The following is a 22885-nucleotide window of genomic DNA, read 5'->3' as shown; positions in this document are numbered from 1 at the left end:
GGCCTTCCATTCCTGTCAGAGCCCTCTGCCTTCTCCTCTGCAGGCTTTCCTGTGCTGTCCCACACCTCTCTGAAGGCTGCAGACAGCCACTTCTCTTCCCCACCTGGCTCTCACTCTGGTATTGCCAGGATTTCACTGATGCCTCTCCACTCTCGCCAGCTGTTCCTTCAAACACAAGGGCATGGGCTGATCCAAACCTCTGGACTCACAACACCAGTGCCAGTGCCTCACCTCCAAGTCAAGAATTTCATCTGACTATCTAGTCTAAATCTACCCTCTCTAAGCTTAAAACCATTCCCCTTGTCCTATCACTGCACACTGTGAGAAAAAGTCTCTCCCCAGCTTTTCTGTTGGCCCCCTTTAAGTACTGGATGGATGCTATAAGGTCTCCTCAGAGACCTTGTCTTCTCCAGGCTGAAAAACCCCAACTCCCTCAGCCTATTTCAACAGGAGTGGTGCTCCAGCCCCTTGATCATCCTTGTGGTCCTTATCTGGACTCACTCTAATAGCTTCATGTCATTCTTACATTGGGAGCCCCAGAGCTGAACGCAGTACTCCAGGTGGCGTCTCATGAGAGCAGGTGGGGTCTCATGAGGTTTCCACAAGCAACCTCTCGAGCCTGTCCAGTTCCTTACCCCCAAGAAGGAACATGACAACCTATAGCCAGGCCTTCTTCCTCTAAGGGTCCTACTGGGTATGTAGGCAGAGGGGATCTCACAGTCAGCATGCCAACCAGGTGTCTGCTTGTACTGGGTCTGTCTGGGATGGAGTTAACTTTCCCTGCAGCGGCCCACATAGTGTGCTCTGCACAAGGTGAAGTTGCCAAGGACTCCTCCTAGCTTGGCATCATCCACAACTGAGCTGAAAAATGCACTCCATACCATCATAAAGGGAGATAACAAAGATGTTAAACGGTGTTGACCCACGTGCCCCATCACTGAGGGATGCTGCTGGTGTCTGGCTGGCAGGAGGACTTTGTACCACTTATGTCCAGGCACCCTCCCCCCCACATCATCATCTCTTTCTTCAGTCCAATTATCACCAGTCTGGCTAGAGGGAGACCCCAGGAGACCATGGCAAAGGCCTTGCTAATGTCTAGGTTCACCATGTTCCCTTCTTTCCCCTCCCCTACTGCTTCAGCAATCTCTTGGTTTTCCTCCAAGTGCCTGAAGATGGCTGTGGCAGGACTTTCCCCATCGTGTTACCAGGAGTAGAGTTGACAATTGCACTTCTGCCAATCCTTTTTGTTTCCCTTCCTGAAGATGGGTTTGATGCCTGCCTTTTCCAAGTCCCCAGAAATCTCTGATCCAAACCTTTGACAGCCCAGTCCAGAAAGGCGGGGTATTGTGACATGGCAGACAGGAGCATCTGCACTGAACCTGTGCAAGCGGGGGTTACAGGAATCTCACAAGGACACCAGGGATAGTTTCTGGAGTCACACAGGGCAGTGTCAGGGCTCTGTGAGGTCTCCACATCTGAGTTGGCCTCCTGTGCTCCTCACACACACGGGGCTGTTGAGAGACATGAGCCCCTGCCTTGCACACCCACAGGCAGTGCACTGCAGCACTTGCAGTGTCCCTCTGGCTCCTGCAGCCACTGATAGAGGCTGGGAGGCACCTCAGCCCTGCGGTGCTTCACCCTGCTCTGCCCTCCTCTGAGATGCCCCAAGGCATGAGGAGTGGGCACAGGGACCTCGGTTCAAGGAGGCACATCCCAGAGCTGCACTCAGGTGGCTTCCCAGGGGATGTTACTTGGACTTGTGGCACTATCTGCCCCACTGGCCTTCAAGAGGCTTGTAGGAATAGCTCATGGCCTTGGTGCTCACTCATGTTCATCTCTCCACATGCATGCGATGGCACCACCAGCAAAGGGTTTCTCTTCCCATTTTTCTCCTGCACACACAGGGGGACCTGCTCTTCTCCCATGACATCCCATCTCCCAAGGAGCATTTGCCAGGTGAGCACGTCTGCGCTGGCCTGGACAGACACTGTGGCAACCCTTCCCCATGCAACCCACTTTCTACACAGCCCCGAGTTGCTGCCCTGCCCGGAAGAGTATTAAAAATGACCACAATACCAATAGAATAACCCTTGTGCCAGTAATGTGTTAGATTAGAAGATGAAGGGCTGAAGACGAAGGGCAATATCTTGATTTTGAAGAACATCAAGGCATCAGTTTCCTCAAAGCATCTTTCAGCTCCAGGTTCCTCATGCTGTAGATGAGGGGGTTCACTGCTGGAGGTACCACCATGTACAGAACTGCCACCACCAGGTCCAGGGATGGCGAGGAGATGGAGGGGGGCTTCAGGTAGGTAAACATGGCAGTGCTGATAAACAGGGAGACCACGGCCAGGTGAGGGAGGCACGTGGAAAAGGCTTTGTGCCGGCCCTGCTCAGAGGGCATCCTCAGCACCGCCCTGAAGATCTGCACATAGGACAGCACAATGAAAACAAAACAAGCAAATGATAAACAGGCACAAAATACAATAAGCCCAACCTCCCTGAGGAATGCCTTTGAGCAGGAGAGCTTGACGATTTGAGGAAGCTCACAGAAGAACTGATCAAGCTCATTACCTTGGCAGAGGGGCAGGGAAAATGTATTAGCTGTGTGCAGGACAGCATTGAGAAAGCCACTGCCCCAGGCAGCTGCTGCCATCTGGGCACAAGCTCTGCTGCCCACGAGGCTCCCGTAGTGCAGGGGCTTGCAGATGGCAACATAGCGGTCGTAGGACATGACTGAGAGAAGGGAATACTCTGAACCAAAGAAGAAGACAAAAAAGAGAACTTGAGCAGCACATCCTTGGTAGGAGATGGCCCTGGTGTCCCAGAGGGCATTGGCCATGGCTTTGGGGAGAGTGGTGGAGATGCAGCCCAGGTCGAGGAGGGCGAGGTTGAGGAGGAAGAAGTACATGGGAGTGTGGAGGCGGTGGTCGCAGGCTACGGCGGTGAGGATGAGGCCGTTGCCCAGGAGGGCAGCCAGGTAGATGCCCAGGAAGAGCCCGAAGTGCAGGAGCTGCAGCTCGCGCGTGTCTGCGAATGCCAGCAGGAGGAACTCGCTTACAGAGCTGCTGTTGGGCATTTCCTGCCCTTCATCAAAGCCACTGCAAAGAAGAAAAAATACAGACTGTTAGGGTAATTTTCCCTGAGGAATACTCTTTTCTTTTCTCATTAAAGTCTTCACAATTTTTTTCTTTCAGGGTTACCTTTGTGTCTCTCCCTGGTTGTAGCCCTGCTTTGTGCTTCCTGAGTATCCCGTACTTAGCAACCACCTCAGCCCATCAGCCCCCAACGCGCCACCTCTGCTCCACTGCAGTGGTAAATGTTGTTGCTGTGGCGGCACACCTCAGCCAGAGGTCACGTCCAGGAGGGCTGCTCTGTCCATCCCCTAGTGCGCAGCTGCTGGCTGCTTGCAGCACTCAGGTGTGGGATAGCTGCACTCAGAGGCTGTGCTAAAAAATTACACCTCCTTGTCTGCAGGTACTAAAGAACAGCACAGAAAAACCCTGGTGCAGTCTCTAAGTATGGGATAAGGGAGAATATCCCCTCTAAGGGAGGGGATATTCTGAGGTTCGTCACTAACCTGCTTAGGTCTCAGTTCAATGCAGTGGAAGCTCAGTCACCTGTGCAAATCCAACCACTCAACACAGAGCCTGCCCCAGAATCAGAGCAGGAAAAACACGCAGAGACTGCAGAAAGTGCCTTCTTTTTCCAGGCAGCCCCTGCCCTCCCCTTCCTCTGCAAAAGGCTGCCCTGCAGCAATTTCTCCTCTGCACCGCACAAGCCACGAGAGACGTCCTGGCACCTCCTGGCCAGGCAGAGATGTCCCGTACCCAGGAGCCCCTTCCAGGAACCTCCCCTGCACTGTCCTGCAGCCAGAGACTTACCATGGGCAGGGCTGTGAAGGTTTCTCCTGCACTGAGCTCTCCTCTGCCCACCCCCTCCAGGCTGCCTGGAATCCCTTTCTGCCTGGGTGCCTGCGGTCAGAGCCTCCAGCCCTGCTGCGCTGTGCACAGGAGCTGCTCCTGGGCACAGCTGTCTCTCTGCACCAGGGCCCTCTTGCCACGAGCTCTCTCTGTCCCAGGAGCCCGGCCCAGCTCAGCACCAGACGCCCAGCCCAAGGCATTGGAGTCACCCCTCGGGGGGCTTTGCTGAGGAGCCCACGAACCTCAGGCACTGAGAGACAATTGAAGACATCTCTCAACAAGTCCAAGTCAGAGGCAAGTTTCCTGCAGTGTCCCCCTGAGGGCCAGCACTGACACAGCCTCCCTTGGAGCTCGTTAGAGCAGAGCATTGGAGGCAGTGAGGACAAGGAGACAAAGGCAGTGTGAAGGTGACCCTGATGTCACTTTTGCAAACTGGATGAGTTTCACCAAGCACAAGGTTCAGGCCTTGACCCCTGGAACCCTGGAAGAGAGACCTGTTCCTGTCACACCTTGCTCAGGGCTCTTCGTGGGGAAGGAGGAGATGGGGATGTGCATGGGCAAGTGCAGGAGAAGGGTACGAGCCCTGCCTGGTTCGTGGGTGGGGGCGAGGAGGCAATGAGGCCCTGGTGCTTTACCGATAAGCTGTCTCCTCCTAGGCCTCAGTGGCAGAGACAACAGCCAGAGCCATGGACACAAAGCCCTGGGTCCTGTTGGGACTCTCAGCCTTGTCACAGCCCTTGCTGCTCTCCACAACAGGCTGTCCTAGGGACTTCCAGACCTGTACCTGTTTTCTTGCTGGCTGCAGACCCTTGTCCATGTGGTATCTCACAGGATCTGAGCTGAGTCTGATAACTCAGATTTTTTCGTGGCCATGCTCCTCGTAAGGCAGCTCTGTAGGAAGCTGGCCTGGTTCCTGGGGAGCAGCACCACTGCTCGTATGGCATCCCTCGTGGTGCCCAGGCCCTCCTCCTCCTGGGCACTGCTCACTCAGCAGGGTCCCAGTCTGCCCTGATGTGTGGGGTTATTGTTCTTCTGGTGCAGGACTGGGCTCTTCTCCTTGTAAATGCCACGATGTTTCCGTAGGCAACATCCTGCAGTTTCTCAAGGTTCTCCCACATGGATGCTGCATTCTGTCAGCTGTTAACATCTGCAGGCAGACAGTTCAACCTTCGTGTGATTGTGCTTTCTCTGACAAGACAGCGGCATGAGGAGCTGCAGGAAGGTTTGGATAACACAGGAGTAACCAGCTGAATGGAATCGCAGCACAGAGTCACAGAAGGGCAGGGGATGGAAGGCTGCCAGGTTCCACCTCCTCTGTGCTTCCTTCTCATGCATGCTGTCAGTTTGTCTGGAGCTGTGTCCTGAATCTTATGGGGCTGTGCAGGTCAAAATTAGAAGGGCCAAAGCCCTGCTGGAGCTCAATCTTTCTACTACTGTCAAAGAAAATAAAAAATGTTTATATAAATACCTTAATAAAAGAGGATTAAGGAGAATCATAATCTTTTAATGGATGTGGGGGGAAACCTTTTGACAAGAGATGAGGTAAAGGCTGAGGCACTTAATGTCTTCTTTTCCCCAGTCTGTAGCAGGAAGACCAGTTGTTCCCCTGGACATTTCTTCCTCCTCATGGCCAGTGCCACCTTTCCAAGGTGCACTTTGTGGAAGTTTTTGTCTCCTGCTCTTTTCTCCTACCAAGGAAAGCTCCATCAGGGTGGAAACCACTCCTGAAGCAGGCATCCCAACCCATCAGGCTCCTTGCAGCCTGTCAGCCAAGCAGACAGAAGTCACCTCAGCAGCATCTTCCAAGGCCTGGGCCTGCTGCTGGCCTTGCAGCTTCTTGGCTAGACACAGCCAAGCCTTGGGCCTCCTGCTGTCCAGTGCTGGACTCAAGCAGAAGGGACAGGACAACCCCTCTGCGGGCCTTCTTTCTGTCTGGGTCCTCCTGGGGATGGAGGCAGAGGGGATCCCACAGGCAGCATGCCAAGCAGGGGCCTTCTGCTGGCCTAGCAGGGCCACTGGCAGATGTCAGCCCCAAAGTGCACATCCCAGGGAGAAGCCAAGGGTGACCTGCCACCTCCAGACACAAGGGACCTCACAGTCCCTTTGCGTGACACGTTCCTGCTGCTGCCCTATCAGCTGCAGAGACAGAAGTGACCTCCCAGTCACTGCCCCAGTCCCATTCCTCCTGCTGGGGCAGGAGATCCTGAGGCAGAGCTGAGCTCATCAGAGCATTCCCACCTATCTCCTCCTTGTGGCCCACAAGCTGATCAGATCCATGGCCCCTCACATCCATCTCTGAATGCCATGTGACTGCACGACATCCTCACGGTTCCTGCCTTGCCCCAAGGGAAAAAGAACCTAAAGTTAAATGTTAGGAGAGGGGTTGAAGGTGGGGAGATTAATGCACAGGAGGACAGGGTTTGGATGTTAGTTGTTCATGTACGGCATTAGGGACTACTGCGAACCTTTCTGGGTGAGAGCTTAAGCAAATGATTAGTGGGAGGGTTTGGTGTTGTGCTTGGGGTGTCAGATCTGTGGTTAGGGTATGTGCAAGCTCATTTGTTTAGCGTTTTGTTTAGGTCTGGAAGAATACTAGAGTTTATTAGAGCATTTTAATACTTTTGTTAATGGCATGGATCAGGGTGCGCAGGAGAGTAAAGATAAGGGAAAGGTGTTATGGACTAATTTTGGCTCAAGGGATATTGTGGTCAAAACTTAGAGCAGTGGATTCCTGTCAGGGTGTGGAGTGGCATTTAGATTTAGGTATTAATGTTACAGGTTAAAATAAGGTAAGGGCCTCACATGACTGCTTTAAGTCAGCTTTATGGTGGGATCAACATTACCTGAGCATTCTTACCTCTCCGAAATCATTAGCTTCTGCTGCCCAAGTTCTTCTTCCCTCCCCCAGATCTTACATCTCTTCTGGTCAGCCTTGTCCTGACTTCCCCATATCAGTCATCTTCTCAGGGGCAGCTTTCTGATGGCTTTCATGAACTCAGAGTATCTGTCTCACCTCTGTTGGCTACTCTGCTCCTGAGAAAGAAGCAGCTCCCAAGCCAGCACGGAGAAGCACACAAAGGCTGTAGGAGCACCCTGCACAATGTGCCCAGCAGCTCTGCACCACCACAAAAGCAGCCCTGAAGGATGAGTTCAGGCAAAAGTGAATACCTCTAACATGTCAATACCTATTCAAGACCTCTTCCTCTATGGGGCCTACCAGGTACTTAGGAAGAGAGGATCTCAAACTGTGTGCAAAGCAGATGCATCTGCTGGCCTATCATGGAGACCAGCAGATGTGAGCCTAAAGGCACAGATCCCAGCCAGGAGCCAAGGGATGACCTGTCAGCTGCTTCAGAAAGAGCTCAACTCACAATCCACTTTAGAGACATTGACTTAGGAACAGATTAGGAATTTCTGAGGCAGCACTTACCTCATAATACCACACCTACAAAACACCCCCTTTTTGGCCCAGAATCTGCCCAGGTAGAAGTTATCTGGTTGTGACCCTTCAAGCCCGTGGCACTGCTGCTGGGCTCCCAGACCCTCTGATGCATGGGAGCCAGTTCCGCACCAGTCCTGGGAGGTGCTAGGGCAGGAGGGACCTTGCAGGCAATGTTTCAGTCCCGTGCCTGTTGGCGGTCTCTCAGCTTCTTGCACACAGCAAAGAACACGTCACATCCAGAAGCCATGTGCCTGAAGCTGGCCTAGAAGACACTCAGGGGAAGCGCCCTCCCAGCCCCAGCCCCAGCCCCAGCTGGCGGTGCTGCTCTGCAGAGCGAGGGGGCTGTGGTGCCCGGGGCACGGGGGCACTCTGCAGGGCCGTGCTGGGCAGGCTGGGAGGCAGACCCAGCTCATGGGGTCACTGCTGTTGCCCCAGGGCTGCAAGGAATCGCTCACCAGACTCCTTTGCTGGGGCTGCTGCGTGCCCTGGGGCTGCAGAGCTCTCCTCTGCCTGCTCACAGCAGACTGAGCACTTGAGCTCTGGTCAGTCCACATGGGACAGGCTCACGCTCTGCGGGCTTCATTCACTGCTGTCTCCCAGGCTCACGCTGCCCCTGCAAATATCCCCAAATGCTTTGCACACACTACTCTTGCCCGCAGGTCCCACGTGGCTCTCCAACCTTCCCCTCTTCCCCTGCAGTAGTGGCATCTCACTGGAGGAGCTCTGTGCATCCCCCTTAGCACATGGTCCCCTCAGATTTGACTTTTCCTTTACCAGACTGTTCTTTGGATGGTCACTCATTTTACGAAGTTTTCTATTCACAACCCACTGAGCTCCTTGTCCCTGGAGATCCCCTGACATCTCCTGGCAGCTCCAGATTCCTCTCCAGGCTGGCATCGGCCATCAGACCCACTGCGGGAGGCACGGTCCCGTGCTGATAAGTCCAAGACCAGTTGTTGTCTGCTTGGGGAAGTGCCACCACAAACTGAGCTCTTGGTCCATCACTTTGTTCCTTCACAGACCACCCTGGGACTTTCAGCCTGTGTCCTTCGCTCCATGAAGAAGCCCAGAAAACAGAAGAGCAGGGAGCAACCCCTTGGCTCTATTCCTGATAGCACATTTGGAAGAGGTGCCCAGGCTTCTGGGTTTGCCCTGAGCAGCCTCTCGTGTTACTGTGGTGCTAGCAGGGAGGCCAGCTGTGAGCCAGGGCTGCACAGTGCCTGCTGCTGCCTGCAGCCACAGGGATGTCACTGCAGAGAGAACAGGACTGTCACCAAGGTACATGAGACCTCAAGACTAACACAGATACAAGAGCACAAGAAAACAATGAGGAACCAAAAAGAGAGCAGCAGTGGAAAGGCCACACCCTGCTGCTGGCCATGGCCATGGCTCCAGGGAAGCAGCAGCCCCGACCCGAAGGCAGCAGAGAGGCAGAGCCCAGCGGGCAGTGAGGGGCAGCCGCGAGGGCCAGCGGGGCTGCTCCTCCCTGTGGCAGCTGGGCTCTGGGCCCTGAGCCCCTCCTGTGTGCTGGGGCTGCTCCCCCAGCTGCACAGGAGATGGGAAGAGACGGCAGCTGATAACAATGAATTTCTCCTGGCTTCTTTACTGTATTTATCTACATGTGAAGCCCAGTTTTACATGAGACTATTGGGTCAAAGTAAGTTAGAAAAAATAACAGGCAGAATGTCAAGAATAACTTTATTTAAATGAAAACCACAACTTGGAGAAAATATTCATAAAGACAAATAATAAAAAATATTTTCCAGTTTCTGAAATAAACCTGGAACTCAAGTGAACATTAATGGTTCAAAAAAAGCATGTATCCAAAGAGTTTCTTCATGGCCTCCTTGAGGTCCTTGTTCCTCATGCTGTAGATGAGGGGGTTCAGTGCTGGAGGCACCACCGAGTACAGAACTGCCACCACCAAGTCCGGGGTTGGGGAAGAGATGGAGGGGGGCTTTAGGTAGGCAAACATGGCAGTGCTGACAAAGAGGGAGACCACGGCCAGGTGAGGGAGGCACGTGGAAAAGGCTTTGTGCCGACTATGCATATTAATAATAATAATAATAGTAATAATAATAATGTGTACAAACAAGTGATGCACAATGCAATTGCTCACCATCCGCTGACCGATGCCCAGCCTATCCCCAAGCAGCCGGCCACCCTATCGTGGCCAGTACCCCCATATAAATTGTTCAGCATGACGTCAGATGATATGGAATACCGCTTTGGCCAGTTGGGGTCAGCTGTCCTGGGTCTGTCCCCTCCCAGCGCCTGCTGCACCCCGAGCCTGCTCGCTGGCAGGACAGAGCGAGAAGCTGAAAAGTCCTTGGCTTGGTGTAAGCACTGCTCTGCAACAATTAAAACATCAGCATGTTATCAGCGCTCTTCTCATCCTAATCCAAAACAGAGCACCCTACCAGCTACTAGGAGGAAAATTAACTCTGTCCTAACTGAAACCAGGACAAATGCTACACCTAAGGGTCACAACTTGCCTGAGATTAACTTGAGTTAAACTAGAAAGGAGAGATAGACAGTTCCTTAGTAAGTAAATAATACAACTAGAATCAGTTTCTTCAGTGTGGCTTTCAGCTCCTGGTTCCTCATGCTGTAGATGAGGGGGTTCACTGCTGGAGGTACTACCACATATAAAACTGCCACCAGCAGGCCCAAGGATGGGGAGGAGATGGAGGGGGGCTTCAGGTAGGCAAACAGGGCAGTGCTGAGAAAGAGGGAGACCACGGCCAGGTGAGGGAGGCACGTGGAAAGGGCTTTGTGCCGGCCCTGCTCAGAGGGCATCCTCAGCACGGCTCTGAGGATCTGCACATAGGACACCACAATGAAAACAAAACAGCTGAATGCTAAACATGCACTAACAACCAGAAGTCTAACTTCCTTTAGGTAGTCTGAACCTGAGCAGGAGAGCTTGAGGATCTGGGGGATTTCACAGAAGAACTGGTCCACAGCATTGCCTTGGCAGAGGGGCACGGAAAATGTAGTGGCCGTGTGCAGGACAGCATTGAGAAAGCCACTGCCCCATGCAGCTGCTGCCATCTGGGCACAAGCTCTGCTGCCCACGAGGCTTCCGTAGTGCAGGGGCTTGCAGATGGCAACATAGCGGTCGTAGGACATGACTGTGAGAACATAAAATTCTGCTCCAATCAAAAAGGCAAAGAAAAAGACCTGTGCAGCACACCCTTGATAGGAGATGGCCCTGGTGTCCCAGAGGGCATTGGCCATGGCTTTGGGGAGAGTGGTGGAGATGCAGCCCAGGTCGAGGAGGGCGAGGTTGAGGAGGAAGAAGTACATGGGGGTGTGGAGGTGGTGGTCGCAGGCTACGGCGGTGAGGATGAGGCCGTTGCCCAGGAGGGCAGCCAGGTAGATGCCCAGGAAGAGCCCGAAGTGCAGGAGCTGCAGCTCCCGTGTGTCTGCGAATGCCAGCAGGAGGAACTCACTCACACAGCTGATGTTGGGCATTTGCTAACATTAAACACAACTGTCTGTTGAAGAGGATAAGGCAGAAAAAAGTTAAAACAGACTTCTCTGAGGAAAACCTACTGCAAGCCTTAGAGCACCCCCAGCCCAAGCCTCTCTCTTCACAGGAGAACCTTTTTGCAGCTCTCCTGCTTCAGTTGCAGCTGGTGCTGGCTGAGAGTGGCCCTGGGAGCAGGGGCTGCTGTGGGCTCCAGAGTAGTCCTTCCTGCTGTGCAGCAGGAGGGAACCAGGAACATGGGGGAAACTCAAGTTCAGTCCACTGGTCAGACCAGAAGATTTGCAGTGTTGCTTCAAGGAAAGTACCCAACGATTGTGTAGAACAAGGGACATTTATTTGCTTCATTTTCTGGTAGCTACGCCTGTAATGTTTAGGAAGAACCATCTATTTGGTGTTCCCAGGAGAAGAAACTACCGAAAGCTGAGAGCAGAGAAGCCCCAGACCAAGTGCAGCTGGACAGGATCCTCACCTGGTCTTGCATGAGCAGGATCTCAGCTTTTCCCTCTTCACCAGGGCTGCAGAGGCCTCACTCCAGCTGCCCAGAGACAGCCATCCAGCAGCACGGACATGGCCTTAGCACGGAGGTGTCTTCTCCTTGGGGCACCTGGATAACACAAGGATGCCACGAGAGAGCTGCATCCTTCTGGAGAGAAGCCTGCAGACCAGAAGAACACCCCACAGACAGACATGAATATCTGCAAGCCAGCCTGTTCCAATATCCCATCTGCATCCCCTGCAGTATCTGGAGGAGGATTGACCACTCCAATCTTGGCTGACCAGGGGCAGCTGGGTTATGACACCCCAAGGGGCTTCTGCCAGACTTCCTCACCTCGCAGTGCCATCCAGCAGGACTCCCAAAGCCTACTGCATTGCCCACTGCCCTCCCAGGAACAAGACCCAGCAGGAGACCCTTCCAGGACGTGCAGCTGCATGGCCCTGCTGCCAGAGACGTACCTTGTCAAGGGCTGTGCAGATTTCTCCTGCAGGCAGCTCTCAGCATCCTCCCACTGCCAACTGCCTCCAAGCCCTCTCTCCTTCTCTCCTCTCCCCGTGCCAGCTGCGGTCAGAGCCCCCAGCCCTGCTGCGCTGTGCACAGGAGCTGCTCCTGGGCAGAGCTGTCTCTCTGCACCACGGCCCTCTTGCCACGAGCTCTCTCTGTCCCACGAGCCCAGCCCAGCTCAGCACCAGATGCTCAGCCCAAGGCATTGGAATCCCCCCTCGGGGGGCTTTGCTGAGGAGCCCACGAACCTCAGGCACTGAGAGACAATTGAAGACATCTCTCAACAAGTCCAAGTCAGAGGCAAGTTTCCTGCAGTGTCCCCCTGAGGGCCAGCACTGACACAGCCTCCCTTGGAGCTCGTTAGAGCAGAGCATTGGAGGCAGTGAGGACAAGGAGACAAAGGCAATGTGAAGGTGACCCTGATGTCACTTTTGCAAACTGGATGAATTTCATCAAGCACAAGGGTCAGGCCTTGACCCCTGGAACCCTGGAAGAGAGACCTGTTCCTGTCACACCTTGCTCAGGGCTCTTCGTGGGGCAGGAGGAGATGGGGATGTGCATGGCCAAGTGCAGGAGAAGGGTACGAGCCCTGCCTGGTTCGTGGGTGGGGGCGAGGAGGCAATGAGGCCCTGGTGCTTTACCGATAAGCTGTCTCCTCCTAGGCCTCAGTGGCAGAGACAACAGCCAGAGCCATGGACACAAAGCCCTGGGTCCTGTTGGGACTCTCAGCCTTGTCACAGCCCTTGCTGCTCTCCACAACAGGCTGTCCTAGGGACTTCCAGACCTGTACCTGTTTTCTTGCTGGCTGCAGACCCTTGTCCGTGTGGTATCTCACAGGATCTGAGCTGAGTCTGATACCTCAGATCTTCTTGGTGGCCATGCTCCTCGTAAGGCAGCTCTGTAGGAAGCTGGCCTGGTTCCTGGGGAGCAGCACCACTGCTCGTATGGCATCCCTCGTGGTGCCCAGGCCCTCCTCCTCCTGGGCACTGCTCACTCAGCAGGGTCCCAGTCTGCCCTGATGTGTGGGGTTATTGTTCTTCTGGTGCAGGACTGGGCTCTTCTCCTTGTAAATGCCACGATGTTTCCGTAGGCAACATCCTGCAGTTTCTCAAGGTTCTCCCACATGGATGCTGCATTCTGTCAGCTGTTAACATCTGCAGGCAGACAGTTCAACCTTTGTGTGATTGTGCTTTCTCTGACAAGACAGCGGCATGAGGAGCTGCAGGAAGGTTTGGATAACACAGGAGTAACCAGCTGAATGGAATCGCAGCACAGAGTCACAGAAGGGCAGGGGATGGAAGGCTGCCAGGTTCCACCTCCTCTGTGCTTCCTTCTCATGCATGCTGTCAGTTTGTCTGGAGCTGTGTCCGGAATGTTATGGGACTGTGCAGGTCAAAGTTAGCAGGGCCAAAGCGCTGGTAGAGCTCAATCTGTCTATTACTGTCAAAGACAATAAAAACCGTTTATATAAACACTTTAATAAAGGAGGACTAAGAAGACTCATCATCCTTTAATGGATGTGGGGGTAAACCTGGTGACAAGAGATGAGGTAAAGGCTGAGGCACTTAATGTCTTCTTTGCCTCAGGCTCTAGCAGCAAGACCATTTGTTCCCGTGGACTTTTCCTCCTCCTCATGGTGAGTGCCAACATTCCAAAGTGAATTCTGTGGCACTTTTTTCTCTCCTGCTCTTTCCTACTACCAAAGAAAGCTCCATCAGGGTGGAAACTACTCCTGAAGCAGGCATCCCAACTCACCAGGCTCCTTGCAACCTGTCAGCCAAGCACACAGAAGTCACCTCAGCAGCATCTTCCAAGGCCTGGGCCTGCTGCTGGCCTTGCAGCTTCTTGGCTAGACACAGCCAAGCCTTGTGCCTCCTGCTGTCCAGTCCTGGACTCAAGCAGAAGGGACAGCACAACCCCTGTGCGGGCCTTCTTTCTGTCTGGGTCCTCCTGGGGATGGAGGCAGAGGGGATCCCGCAGTCGGCATGCCAAGCAGGGGCCTTCTGCTGGCCTAGCAGGGCCACTGGCAGATGTCAGCCCCAAAGTGCACATCCCAGGGAGAAGCCAAGGGTGACCTGCCACCTCCAGACACAAGGGACCTCACAGTCCCTTTGCGTGACACGTTCCTGCTGCTGCCCTATCAGCTGCAGAGACAGAAGTGACCTCCCAGTCACTGCCCCAGTCACATTCCTCCTGCTGGGGCAGGAGGTCCTGAGGCAGAGCTGACCTAGGGGAGACGCAGCTGACGTAGAGAGCCCCCTCGGTACGTGTTTTTCACTTTCTCGGTTGGAGATTAAGCAAAGTTTTAGTGGGTGTTTTTGGATTTCTGCTTGTGGAGTCAGGTCTCTGGTTAGGGTATGGGCATGCACTATGGTTAAGGGTTTTGCTTAGGTTTCTCAAAAAGTCTGGGTTTAAATAGAGCGTTTCAATGTTAATATTAAGGGCAGTGATTAAGGTGAGCAAGAAAGGAAAGGTAAGGGAAAGGGGCTATGGGCTGAGTTTTCCTAGAAGTGATACTTTGACTTCTGCATTAGAGTAGTGGATTCCTGTCAGGGTGGTGGACTAATGTTTATGTTGAGGGATTTTTGTTACTGTTGAAAATAGTGTAAGGGACACAGATGACTGTTTGAAGTCAGTGTTACAGCATCAACATTACATGAACCCTCTAACCTCTAGAAAGGAAGCTTCCAAGCTCCTCTTCCCTTCCTCTTCCCACCCCCAAATCTCACATATCTCCTTGCCAGGCTACTCCTGACCTCCCCATATCAGTCATCTAACTGGGATCAGCTATCTGATGCCTTTCATGATCTCAGAGTACCTGTCTCACCTCTGTTGGTTACTCTATCCTGTAGTATTAGAGTACACTATACATTCTGTTGGCTATTCTAGTCTGTTACTAACAAAGCCTCCCCAGGGACTTGTTAGGGCAGCTAACTGGAGGCCGTGATTACAGACAGGCAAAGCGCTGTGCTGAGAAAATCTCGTTTTGTTTTGGTGAAGCAGAAGGGCCAAGACCTGACCCCAGCCACTGGAGGACAGATCCTGCACCCCCATGTCTCACTCAGGGCTCTTCCTGGGGTCTGTGGGGTAGGGGACGATGCCCATAAGATCATGTGAAGGACAATGGTATGACACCTCCCAGTGTTTGCACATGGTTGAAAGGAAAATATATGGTCCCAGTGCCATAAGTATAACACGTCTCCTCATAAGCCATGGCTGCGGAGACAAAGGTGTCAGTGCTGCTGCAGCCTTCTGCTCTTGTCAGAGCCCTCTGCCTTCTCCTCTGCAGGCTTTCCTGTGCTGTCCCACACCTCTCTGAAGGCTGCAGACAGCCACTTCTCTTCCCCACCTGGCTCTCACTCTGGTATTGCCAGGATTTCACTGATGCCTCTCCACTCTCGCCAGCTGTTCCTTCAAACACAAGGGCATGGGCTGATCCAGACTCCCGCTGGGTGACCTCTGGACCCACAGCACCAGTGCCAGTGCCTCACCTCCAAGTCAAGAATTTCATCTGACTATCTACTCTAAATCTACCCTCTTCAAGTTTAAAATCATTCCCCTTGTCCTATCATAGAATCATAGAAATCATAGAAACACGAAGTTGGAAGGGATCATTTAGTCCAACCATCCTATCACTACTACTACCCACTAAGCTACTAAATCAGATACCGTAGCACCTTGTCCTGGTGCTTCTTGAACACTGCGAGAGGCGGTGACTCCACCACCTCCCTGGGCAGACCATTCCAGTGCCTGACTACGCTTTGAAAGAAGAAGTCTTTCGTGACATCTAATCTAAATCTCCCCATGCGCAACCTGTGGCCATTTCCATGAGTCCTATCGTTAGTTATCTGAGAGACGAGGCTGACCCCCGCCTCACCACAACATCTCTTCAGGAAGTTGTAGAGTGCAATAAAGTCTCCCCTGAGCCTCTTCTCCACACTAAACAATCCCAGCCACTCTTCATAAGACTTGTGCTCCAGACCCCTCACCAGTTTGGTTGCCCTACTCTGGACACACTCCAGGGCCTCGATGTCCTTCTTGTAGTGAGGGGCCCAAAACCGAACACGGTACTCGAGGTGCGGCCTCACCAGAGCAGAGTACAGGGGGACAATCACCTCCCTGCTCCTGCTGGCCGCGCTGTTTCTTATACAAGCCAGGTTGCCGTTGGCCTTCTTGGCCACCTGGGCACACGGCTGGCTCATGTTCAGCCGAGCATCAATCAACATTCCCAGGTCCCTTTCCTTTTCACAGTCTTCTAGTCACTCTGCCCCAAGCCTATAGCGTTGCATGGAGTTATTGTGGCCAAATTGCAGGACCCTGCACTTGGCCTTGTTGAACTTCATCCCATTCACCTCAGCCCAGCAATCCAGCCTATCCAGATCCCTCTGAAGAATTCTAAAGAATTCCTTCCATATATCTCATTTAAACCTACCCTCTTTTAGTTTAAGGTCATTACTCCTTGTCCTATCACTACACTCCCTGACAAAGACTGTCTCCCCAGCTTTCCTGCAGGTCTTCTTTAAGTACTGCAAGGTTGTTCTAAGGTTTCTCCAGTGCTTTGTCTTCTCCAGGATGAGCAGTACCAGCTCGCTCAGCATGCCTTCACAGCAGACGTGCTCCAGCCTCTTGACCATCTCTGTGGCCCTCCTCTGGACCTGTTCAAATAATTCCATGTACTCGAACTGCCGCGTTAAACCACAGCAGTCTTTTTGGCACGCAGAGTGGGGCACGAAGGGTTGAGATAATGACAGATCTTACCAGAGAGTGCTAAAATTAAATTGTTATAAGCACTAGACCAGTTTAGTAGTTGCTGATCACAATGTCGACGTTTTGGATCTCAGGTTTGTTGTGCTTGCTTTCAGAAATGTGTTGTATAGCACATTACTTACTGCATGTGTTCCCATTGTGCTGTTTATCATTTCTGGGGCTGGTTTAAAGTTATTTTGCTATGTCGTGTAACACTGGCTTATGAGTCTATAAAATGTCTGGTCATGTGACAATGTGCTATTCGTACTGAGCATTGCCATCACCTCTGTACCTCAGGAACCATCACTCAGAAACTTAAGAATTACACTCTTGACCTTTTTGCTTTAGGGAGCCAATCTAGGGGGAGAAAAGGGAGGGACACTTCTCCACTTATTCAGTCCCCCTTTCCCCTTCACCTCCCCCTTCTCCTCCAGGCTAATTACACTAGCTCTACAAATCTTTGAATATCCTTGGGATGCTCCTATTGTGATGTCTCCTGAATGTGTTTCAACTTCTGTTTAAGGATAAACAACTATTTAAGAATGCCCTCCAGAGACTTGCCCCAGGGCAGGATAGTTAAGAGAGGCAGGGAAAGTGGGAGGATCTGGGCAGGCACCTAGAGCAGTGGGCACCTCCAGGGCTTTGGAACTTCCCCCCTGAGCATGTGCAGAATCCTTAAGAACTGTAGAAGTGCTTGAAAAGGAGGTGTTATCACCTTGGCAATTCCAAAGGGACACAAATCACTGGAATGTGCTGGGACTTGGTCTGTGCTTACTGAGCCTCAGTCAGTGCCACTGCAACCCCTGTGACAGGCCCTGCAGCTACTCCAACACCTCTGACATGTCCTGCAGCCGCTCCAGCCCCTGGGACAGGCCCCAGGTCTAGTCTGGGGACTAGACCAGACCCCCCAGGTCTGGTCTTGCTAGGCCACAGCACCAACCTGTTCCAGTATCCGTTGCCTCTATATGCAGGAGAAAACAATGGGTGTGAAAATCAGGCTCCTTAGAATGGAAAAGAACTACTACCCAGAAAAGAAAGGAGGAAGAAGAATGTTGATCTATGAAACCTTGACACAGACTTCCCCACGAGGGGGTACTTCAAAGATCCAAAAGGTTACAGGTGGGGTTTGGGACAGCTGCCTTGGAGACAGAGGATATTAAAGAGTTGTCTACCTTGCCCAGTCTCTGGGAGGAGCCTTCCGTTTGTGGAACTGTTGAAGGTCAAAGAAGAGCAGGTGCAGGTGGTTACCACAATGTTCTACCATTTGGGGACAGGATGGACATAAGTAAGTAATGAGCACTTGCGCTGTGCATAGCTTGCTTTGTACATAACAATAATAAAGATAATAAATATCATCATAATCATCATTATCATCATCATCATCGTCATCATCATCATCATCATAAAAGCTACTATTATTATTATTTCTCTTCCCTTTCAGTCCGTTAAACTGCCCTTATCTCAACACATAAGCATTTGGGGGCTTGGTGTGAGCTAACTGCTGTGTGGTGCTGAGCTACTTGCCAGATTAAAGGACAACATGTTTGACAACCACACTCTAATAGCACAAATCGCACTTGTAAAATTCATCTCTCCTGTGTACAGAGAAGGGCAGTCGCTGATGATTTCAGTCTGCTTCAAGCACCATACCCCCTGAGATGGGCCTAAATTTAAACCAACCCCTGTGACAGGCCCTAGAGCCACTCCAAAATCTGCGATATGCACTGCAGCCACTCCAACTCCTCTGAAAGGCCCTGCAGCCAGAACAACTCCTGTGATGGGCCCTGCAGCCACTCCAGCCCCTGAAATGGGCCCCATGGCTGGGCCAGAGAACCAGCCTGTGCCACTATTGGTTGCCTCTTTATGCAAGAGAAAACAATGGGTGTGGAAGTCAGTTTTTCTTTAGAAAGTGAAGAAACTCCTACCCAGACAAGAAAGGAGGAAGAAGAAGATAAGGCAGGTTTCACCAAAGAAGGGCCACCATGGAAGCAGGAGGACAAAGAAGAAGAAATCACCTAAACATCAGAAACCACGTGATCCCTTTCCCAGGGTAAGCTATGAGATAAGGGAAAAGATTTCAGCCATCATCTTGGTGAGCACATTGTCACCTGGCTGCTCCAGTGCTGGGAGAACAGGGCCAATAGCCTGGAATTAGAGGGCAGGGAAGCCAAGCAGCTGGGATCCCCCTCTAGAGAAGGAGTGATTGACAAAGCCATTGGAAAAGGGCACAAGGAATTTAATCCTGTCAGGCGTCACGGAAAGTTCTCCCTTCAAGAAAGATCTTGTATGTCAACCAGGAAAGTGGACCAACATGGAGAGGGGTATCCGGTACCTGAAGGAATTAGCCATGCTGAAGGTGATTGATAGTGACCTAGACAACAAACAGCTGTCCAAAGATCCGGATGAAGTCAAGTGCACACAACCCATGTGGCAGAAGTTTGTACAGAGCGCACCATCAGCATATGCGAACTCATAGGCAGTTATGACCTGGAAAGACCAAGAGGAACCCACATGGATGAATCGGATGTAGTTGGATGTAGCCAACTACAGCATTACAAGAAAAGTCTCTCTTCTTCCCTATGGGCCTGCATCTCGTCTAGAGAGAAACTTTCTCACGAGATGCTAGAACTACAAGAGGATACATCCTCCTCCCCACCTGCATGAACCAATAGCTCAGCTATCAGGTGTAAGCATCCCTTTGCTCAAGAAAGTTGATGTAGTGGGTGCATACTATGTGGTTTTGTGGTTCCATGAAGCACAAGGAAAAACATTCACAAAAAGTGGTTCTTCTGAGAAAATTGCTGCTCCAGTTTCTAGCAGGCAGTCCTCCAAACAGAGTAATGAATACTATGAGCAGGACTAGAGGGGCCCAGCCTCCATCCAGGGGGAGGAAGGGGACAATCGGGTGCATTGGACTCTGAGGAGTATTGGCCTGGCACATCAAACCCAAGAGTTAACTGTACTGGAGGCTGAAATGAGTCTAACTGGGAAAGAGTGGCAAAAGCAACCCATTGGGACTGGCCTGGAGGCTCTGTGCAACCTTGACATAGACTACTTCAGGAGGGGGTACTTCAAAGATCCAAACGTTTACTGGATGGACTTTGGGCATGACTCCCCTGGAGATGGAGGACATCAAACAGTTGTCTACCTTGCCCACTCTCTCACAGGACCCTTCTGCTGTGCAGGTGCTGATGGCCAATGAGCAGCAGCTGCCAATCGCTACCACAACAGCGCACCTGAGGCAGTATTGCACTCACAGAGACTCCCTGATTCCCATGCATGAGCTGGTTCATTGACTGCAGAGCCAAGGAGTGATCAGCAACACTTGCTCACCCTTTAGTAGCCCCATATGGACAGTGCAAAATTCTAATGGTGAGTGGAAGAGAACGGTGGACTTCTGTGGCCTGACTGAAGTCACACCACCTCTGAGTGCTGCTGTGCTGGGCATGCTAGAACTTCATTCAGTACGAACTGGAGTTAAAGGCAGCCAAGCGCTATGCCACAATTTATATTGTTAATGCATTTTTCTCCATCCCTTTGACAGCAGTGTGAAGGCCACACTTTGCTTTCAGTTGGAGGGGCGTCCTGTCCACCTGGAATGGACTGCGCCAGGGGTAGAAACACAGCTCCACCGTTTGCAATGGGCTGATCCAGACTGCCCTGCAACACAGGGAAGTTCCTGAACACCTCCAGTGCATTGATGTCGTCATCACATGGGGCAACACATCTCAAGAAGTATTTGAGAAAGGGAAGAAAATAGCTTTAATAGCACAAATCACACTTCTAAAACCAGCCTCTCCCCTGTTCAGAGAGGAGCAGTCGGTGATGACTTCAGTCTGCTCCAAGCACCACACCACAGGAGAGACCTTGCTGCCTTTGGGAGCTGTCAGCCCTGAGGCCTTGGTTACAGCTCGAGGGAGCCCAATGGCACAGAGCAAGCGATGCCATGGTCGGGTGCTGTGCTGCTGAGCTGGGCCGGGCTCCTGGGCCCAAGGGGAGCTCGTGGCAAGTGGGCAGCGCTGCAGAGAGACAGCTCTGCCCAGGAGCAGCTCCTGTGCACAGCGCAGCAGGGCTGGGGGCTCTGACCGCAGCTGGCACGGGGAGAGGAGAGAAGGAGAGAGGGCTTGGAGGCAGTGAGGAGCGCAGCAACAGAGGGCAGCGTGTGGCAGGACAGATCTGCAGGCTCTTGGCACCGTGAGTCTCTGGCAGCAGGAACATGTAAATGGGATTTCCAAAGAGTTGTTCTGAAGCCAACACATCTCATGGTGGATAGCATCTGACAGGATAGATCTCTCTTATTCTCCAATATGAAGTAGACGCTGCCATTCCTCCTGGCTTCTCCACCTGGCCGTGCTGCTGCTGCTCTTGTTCCCAGGCTGCCTGGGGATGGGGGTTTCACATGCCCATGGAGTGAGCCCTTGGGGTGTTTGGCGGAAGGGGAGTACGGGGTCAGGGTGATGGGTCTGGAGATGGGCGCTTTGAGCCTGGCTTCTTCTGAATTCAACAGTTTCCAGGTTCTTGTCAGGACAACCTCTGAAGAATATTGTCCTGCAGCTCAAAGAGATGCCAGCACAGCTCAGACCAGCACTGATGTACAGACTGGGTGTTGTCTGTGTGGGACACTCTGCACTAAAGGGACAGTCTCTTTGCCTCTGAGGATCCACAAGGTTTTACTTGGAGTGCAACAGAACACCCAGGACTTATGCCTTAGAATCACTCCTCAGGTGTGGTGGGGCAGCTAGAACCAAAAATACAAAACAAATAATTAAATAACTAAATCTCCACACCTCTGCTCTGCAGTTGGGTGAACTAGGAGCAAAACTGGGGAAATCTCTTTGATATCAGCAGTAAAGTGAATCTGAGACTACCCCATGTTCCTACCATGTTACTACCATGTTACTACCATGCTACTACCTCTGGCTGTAGTGCAGGACTGATTCTTGCATTGCCCACAGATGAGTCCCCTGCTCCCAGAGACACTCTCAGGCAAAATCAATGAAAGGGACCTTCAAAATATCTGCCTAGAAATGGGCAATTTTTGGTGATTTTAAGTGAGAAAATGGAAAGAGTTTTCCTCTGATATGCCTGTGGTACATTATCACTGCCTTTGTCCTCCTTGTACAGGACCTGATGACCAGAATTAGCAGATGTCCAACAGCAGCTCCATCACTGAGTTCCTCCTGCTGGCATTCGCAGACACACGGGAGCTGCAGCTCCTGCACTTCGGGCTCTTCCTGGGCATCTACCTGGCTGCCCTCCTGGGCAACGGCCTCATCCTCACCGCCGTAGCCTGCGACCACCGCCTCCACACCCCCATGTACTTCTTCCTCCTCAACCTCGCCCTCCTCGACCTGGGCTGCATCTCCACCACTCTGCCCAAAGCCATGGCCAATGCCCTCTGGGACACCAGGGCCATCTCCTATCAGGGATGTGCTGCTCAGGTCTTTTACTTTCTCTTCTTCATATCAGCAGAACTTTATGTTCTCACCATCATGGCCTACGACCGCTACGTTGCCATCTGCAAGCCCCTGCACTACGGGAGCCTCGTGGGCAGCAGAGCTTGTGCCCAGATGGCAGCAGCTGCATGGGGCAGTGGCTTTCTCAATGCTGTCCTGCACACGGCCACTGCATTTTCCCTGCCCCTCTGCCAAGGCAATGCTGTGGACCAGTTCTTCTGTGAAATCCCCCAGATCCTCAAGCTCTCCTGCTCAGATGTCTACCTCAGGGAAGTTGGGGCACTTGTGTTTAGTGTTTCTTTAGGATTTGGTTGTTTTGTCTTCATTGTGCTGTCCTATGTGCAGATCCTCAGGGCCGTGCTGAGGATGCCCTCTGAGCAGGGCCGGCACAAAGCCTTTTCCACGTGCCTCCCTCACCTGGCCGTGGTCTCCCTCTTTGTCAGCACTGCCGTGTTTGCCTACCTGAAGCCCCCCTCCATCTCCTCACCATCCTTGGACCTGCTACTGGCAGTTTTATATGTTGTAGTACCTCCAGCAGTGAACCCCCTCATCTACAGCATGAGGAACCAGGACCTGAAAGCCACTCTGAAGAAAATGATTCTAGTGGTAATATTTACTTAGCAATAAATTGGCTATCTCCCTTTTCTTGTTGTCCTCAAGTTAATCTCAGGCAATTCTTGACCTTTAGGTACGTATTCTTTAAAATTCTGTTTGCAGATAAATATTTGCTTTCATTCCTCTTTTCCAGATGACCAACCCTCTGTGTGACCCAGAGGCTTTCTCTGAATGTGTTTATTCCTAAATGACACCTGGCCTTTGTTGTGGC

The 22885-nt window shown here is 52.2% G+C and overlaps 3 protein-coding genes across 3 annotated transcripts; 1 reads left to right on the top strand and 2 right to left on the bottom strand.

The window, feature by feature from the left end:
• Positions 1-2163: 2163 nt before the first annotated feature.
• LOC136787702 (olfactory receptor 14J1-like) lies at positions 2164-3078 on the bottom strand. Its single transcript, XM_066985016.1, has one exon. The coding sequence runs from the start codon at positions 3076-3078 to the stop codon at positions 2164-2166; it is 915 nt and encodes a 304-aa protein (XP_066841117.1).
• A 6827-nt stretch (positions 3079-9905) lies between these two features.
• LOC136787739 (olfactory receptor 14J1-like) lies at positions 9906-10841 on the bottom strand. Its single transcript, XM_066985057.1, has one exon. It carries the CDS (start codon positions 10839-10841, stop codon positions 9906-9908), a length of 936 nt encoding a protein of 311 aa, XP_066841158.1.
• Positions 10842-21750: 10909 nt separating this feature from the next.
• LOC136787738 (olfactory receptor 14C36-like) lies at positions 21751-22680 on the top strand. The gene has a single exon (XM_066985056.1). The coding sequence runs from the start codon at positions 21751-21753 to the stop codon at positions 22678-22680; it is 930 nt and encodes a 309-aa protein (XP_066841157.1).
• The last annotated feature ends 205 nt before the right edge of the window (positions 22681-22885 follow it).

The sequence above is a fragment of the Anser cygnoides genome, chromosome 30 (genome assembly GCF_040182565.1).
Source record: "Anser cygnoides isolate HZ-2024a breed goose chromosome 30, Taihu_goose_T2T_genome, whole genome shotgun sequence".
Lineage (NCBI taxonomy): Eukaryota > Metazoa > Chordata > Aves > Anseriformes > Anatidae > Anser > Anser cygnoides.
The sequence above is the reverse complement of the archived record's forward strand: the minus strand, read 5'-3'. Positions and strand labels throughout refer to the sequence as shown.